Source organism: Lactuca saligna, chromosome 8, assembly GCF_052625555.1.
Source record: "Lactuca saligna cultivar CGN05327 chromosome 8, ASM5262555v1, whole genome shotgun sequence".
Lineage (NCBI taxonomy): Eukaryota > Viridiplantae > Streptophyta > Magnoliopsida > Asterales > Asteraceae > Lactuca > Lactuca saligna.
The window spans coordinates 80,198,494-80,203,095 of NC_136424.1; the positions used below are offsets into that span (position 1 = coordinate 80,198,494).

Here is a 4,602-nt window from a genome sequence, read left to right on the forward strand (position 1 = left end):
ATATATATATATATATATATTTCAATTATTTGATAAACGAGAGGTTGCCACGAGAGAGAGAAAATAGGTGAATAAGGACCAATTGAAGATATGGAATTGAAGCTGACAAGAAAAGAAAAGAATGATAGTCTGAGTCATAGTCATCTGCGAAAGGATAACATGTGGTTGACAGGTCTTTGTCAAATAACGGCCATGGAAGGTCTCACAATGATCTTTACCAGACACTGCACGATAACTTCTCAGCTTCACATACAACCCTAATTAACTAAAAAGAATATCTATGAGATGCTGCAACGTGGACATAAAGCCTATAAGATATAATGCAGCTCCTTTTGTGGTCACATGATCAATGGTAGTTGGTAATGGACAAAAACTTAATTTCATTATCCCTTCTTATCCCGAATATTTTTTAGTTCAGTCTCTTGGCCATATACACAAAAATCAAGATTCTCAAAACACGACCTTTAATTTGTTTGTTTTGTATGATACTTTTGGCATTCAATTCGTTTATTGATCAGTTGGCGTTCCTCTTCCTCATTTTCTAACTTGAAATCTTATTTTTAAGGAGAAAAATCATTAAGTGATAAGAAGAAAATATACAATTAAAAATATACTAATTAAAACTTACTTAACATTTTCACAAGATGAGTAATTTCTCTTCCACACACACACTCTCTCACACACACACACACACACACATATATATATATATATATATATATATATATATATATATATATATATATATATATATATATATTTGGAGTGTTGATTTCTCGTTTTAGGTAATGACTAATTCCATCCAACAATGACGGAAGTACATGAGACGTTTGGGTACTGCAATATCTCAAAAAGATTGTTTAATAATAAAATTTATTTATAAACATGTTTTTATTGTATCCAATCTAATGAGATTGTATCAGATCCACCATGTATGTGGGTATATCATATATGGATGCTTGTGCTTTTACAAAAGCATTACACAATATTCCGCATCCAGTTATATATTCTTTTCACATATCAAAATGGCTACATGTAACTTGATTAAGAGCACAATAGGAAACAAGACAAAAGAGAAGAAACACAAGAGAATGGATATAAAGCTGTACCTACGTCACGAATACATAAAAAGCGACTCCACCTAGTACACACTACATTACCATACATTGAGAATAAAATTGTCATAAGATTTCGATTTATTGTTTATAGTTACTGAAAATAACCCGCAGAACTTTAAATAGATTATAGATTAAAAAAAAAAAAAACTTTATCCTTCTATCGCTTTATATACTCTTTTTGTTTGGAATCGTATTAACCTTATTCATACGTCCAGCTAATCAAAAATCAATTATTGTAACGATTTACACAAGAATCATGATCGAAACATTTAAGATGTCAAACAAGCACAACTGACCAATAACTTTCCAAACGTCAAGCAAATATTTACAGCATAAAGTTTTAGATCACAAACCCGTTCAGTGTCACCTTTAACAGACAACATTATTCTATGTAAAAAGAAAAAAAGACATGGCGTTATTATATATAAAATAAGAAAACGAAAAACACAAAATAGCCTTTCTCTTCTCGTGCTATCTTTTTCTTTGAGTTTCAACACATCCTGCAAGCAAGAAGAATGTAGAACGAATGAATTATTGAAGTCTAATGACTTACTAGTTTGAAATCAAGGTATAGAAAGTCAACATGTAACTCTTTTAATATCATATGCTCAAATTAAATAAAAGTAACAACGACTATTTAGGACCATTAAAGGACAAACTTTACCTAGTAACGCCAATTTCATTTTCCATAGATGTAGTCGTGCAAACTAACTAGTAATAAAGTGATCCTGAATTATTAACAAAAACAATAATATAAGCTATTAGTATACATTCAGACGCTTTTTATAAAACACAAATATTTTAAAAAATTATTAAGCAATTGAAAGGTTTTAGCTTACCCTGCCACCAGTTACCTCGTGAGGCACGTCCATCATCTTCTCCTTCTTGGTTGTACTGCTGCAAATAACAAACATTTTTGAGAATTTGTGACAACGAAAAACATAACTTTCTAATTGAAATTACATATCTGTTCACAGTTGTGTTCATAATACATTCTAAATCCTTCTTTAGAACCCAATAGAAATTAAAGGTATGATTGTATATGGTCACTTACTGTTGAATGTCCTGAGGTGTTTTTGGAAATTGTAGGATTGGTGTAGATATCTTGTCCACCATAGTATATGGAGGAGCTAAGATGACATGGTTGCGATCTTTGTTGCTCATAAAATGGGCTCGTATCTGTTTTTGGATTCAGACTTTTGTCTTCTTTGTCCAAAGAGTCTGAATTAAGCGAATTATAACAATTTGTGACTTTTTTAAATGCATAAAGAATTACTAATGAAGTGAGAAGATGATTTTTTATTTTATTTAGTTTGTAAAAATGTGTAGCGTCATTAGTGAATGATTTGTGTTCATGTAAAAGTTAAGAACCCTAAAGCAACGACAAATTATCCAAAAGATGTTTGGCCAAATTTGGTTAAAAGTCTATCTCTAATCGGTCTAATTTGCAAATGTATAGATAAATATTAACTAAAAATGAATAAATCATTTAAAATGTGTTTTAAGTGTTTTCAACCTCTTAAATATTATAAATCTTTAAAAGAATCTGATATTCAAAGTTAATAAATATTAGTTAATATTTCAAAATAAATATAATGTTAACAACTCTAGAAAATTAGACAATTGTTTTGACACCCAATTTTAATCCATCTACCTATGTAGTTTAAAAAGTGGTTCATTTTAAACTTTTAAAACCAAAAGCATACTTTTTTAACTCCATGTGTTATATGTTTTCTTAAACAACATTTTACAATTACTTAACTCTATACATGCTACAGATAGAGAAAAATGGTTACATATCACATGAGTTCACATGTCCTCAAATACTAGCTTGATATATAAATCCAAGATACTATTATATTTATGTTCGAACCTCGTTTGATTGCAAAATCATAATTCTTCTCGGTTCCTTGAGCCTGAAAATAAAATAAAAAATAACAATAATAAATTGTAACAAAAAAATATTTCCTTATAGAAAAACAAATTGTATTTATATAAAATTTTAGGGAAAGACTTCATTTAAAGTTTGAAGTAAAGTTTGAAGTGTTTGAATAAAAAAAAAAAAAACAATTTTTTTTTAGTTTCAATATAATTATTTAGTTGCCCTTTTTGTGTTAACATATAATTATTCATCTAAGTTCTATTTCAAAACTTTAAACAACTAGAGAACTAAAATAGTAATAAATTGAGAAACTTAATTATTCTTGAAATGTTTCTACCAATTAAAAAACCATATTTCATTTGTAACATGGAAAAGTGAAGTTACCTACAAAGCCAAGTAGCTTTTTGGACTGGGGTCCATGTATATTGTTTTCCACAGAAATTGTCAATGGAATGCACTGTTCCTTTGAAAAATATTTAAAATTACCAACTTCTTAAAAGATATACTATTTTTCTAATTTTTTAATAAAAATAATATCTTTTTCTTAGTATCAATAATTAAAGGTTCACTTTGAACTACTGAAATATATTTAAAAATCTGTCAATGTTTCCATTAAACTATTTTAGCAGATAAAAGTAATTTTATTTAAGATTAATGTCATAAACATGCAAGAAATTATTTATTTTTTCTTATAAAACACTGTTATAATTAACAACTGAATATTTTTTATTAATATAATTAATAATTTAACAAATAACCAAACACTTTTTTCAATTTATTTTGAGAAGGTCAAAAGTTTTTGTTGAGTTCTCTCCTACACCAGAAACAACCAAAAATGTCAAAATCCTCAAACATATCTCAAATTAAACAAACAAGCAATCAATGGCTTAAAAAGCTTGTTTTCAGACTTGAAGGCATTTCTTCAAGAAATCAAGCAACTGGTAAACGTTATTTAATTCTCACGCAGAATTCACGTTTAGTTTACAAAATTAATCTAAATTGCTTTTCAGATTCAAATAATTCGGCATAATAACCAACTCTTCCGATCAAATCATTAAACAGAAACTGTATAATACCAAATCTTCATACCATTCATCCTATCAATAACATAAAGCTAAAGTAATCAATTAACACAACAAAACATTCGAAGATACCTTTGAAGGCGGAGGGAAAATGGAATGGAAGAGACCAGAAGAAGATGAAGCAGATGACTCCTTTGATCCAAAAAGCTCAGTAGTGAAGGAAGACGAAGAACTGTGTTGTTTTTTTCCTTCCATTACCAAAAACAAAAGCAAAAAAAAAACGGAAAATTGGAAACAAAAAAAAAAAAAAAAAAAGAAAAGAAAAGCAAGAGAAGAGGAGAAGAACACGTGAAAGGAGGGAGGGGAACTGAAACCGTTAGCCTCCCATGATAATTTATAGACTCTTTGACATACAAGTCTTAATTCAAAACGTACAAGTATAACTTTGAATTTTTGAAATACTTTATGTTTATCCTTTTCTACTCTTTTATTCTAAATAATAAAACTATGAATTTTATTTTTGTAAAGATATTGCTAATGTTAGGCCATGTTTGGTATAACAGCTAAAAAATTTAACATT

General features: G+C 28.4%; 1 protein-coding gene across 2 annotated transcripts; it reads right to left on the reverse strand.

Moving 5' to 3' along the window:
- Window positions 1–1,393: 1,393 nt before the first annotated feature.
- SIS (E3 ubiquitin-protein ligase RLIM-like protein) lies at window positions 1,394–4,380 on the reverse strand. 2 transcript variants are annotated; one of them, XM_078971431.1, is made up of 6 exons: window positions 4,155–4,380; window positions 2,992–3,034; window positions 2,173–2,339; window positions 1,958–2,012; window positions 1,783–1,846; window positions 1,394–1,618 (listed from the first exon to the last, which is right to left on the reverse strand). In XM_078971431.1, exons 1-5 carry the CDS (start codon window positions 4,275–4,277, stop codon window positions 1,830–1,832), a joined length of 405 nt encoding a protein of 134 aa, XP_078827557.1. In that variant the 5' UTR covers window positions 4,278–4,380; the 3' UTR covers window positions 1,394–1,618; window positions 1,783–1,829. The 2 variants fall into 2 exon arrangements, with proteins under 2 accessions (XP_078827557.1, XP_078827556.1); XM_078971430.1 differs by having other exon boundaries at window positions 1,958–2,015; window positions 4,155–4,376.
- Between the last annotated feature and the right edge of the window lie 222 nt (window positions 4,381–4,602).

What these genes read in the sequence shown, in the direction of transcription:
- SIS (XM_078971430.1), bottom strand. Translation starts at nt 4,277, where the DNA reads ATGGAAGGAAAAAAACAACACAGTTCTTCGTCTTCCTTCACTACTGAG. An exon ending in TTTTCCCTCCGCCTTCAAAG is followed by an intron (nt 3,035 to 4,154) that starts GTATCTTCGAAT and finishes TTTTATTTTCAG; the next exon opens with GCTCAAGGAACCGAGAAGAA. An exon ending in TGATTTTGCAATCAAACGAG is followed by an intron (nt 2,340 to 2,991) that starts GTTCGAACATAA and finishes CGCTTAATTCAG; the next exon opens with ACTCTTTGGACAAAGAAGAC.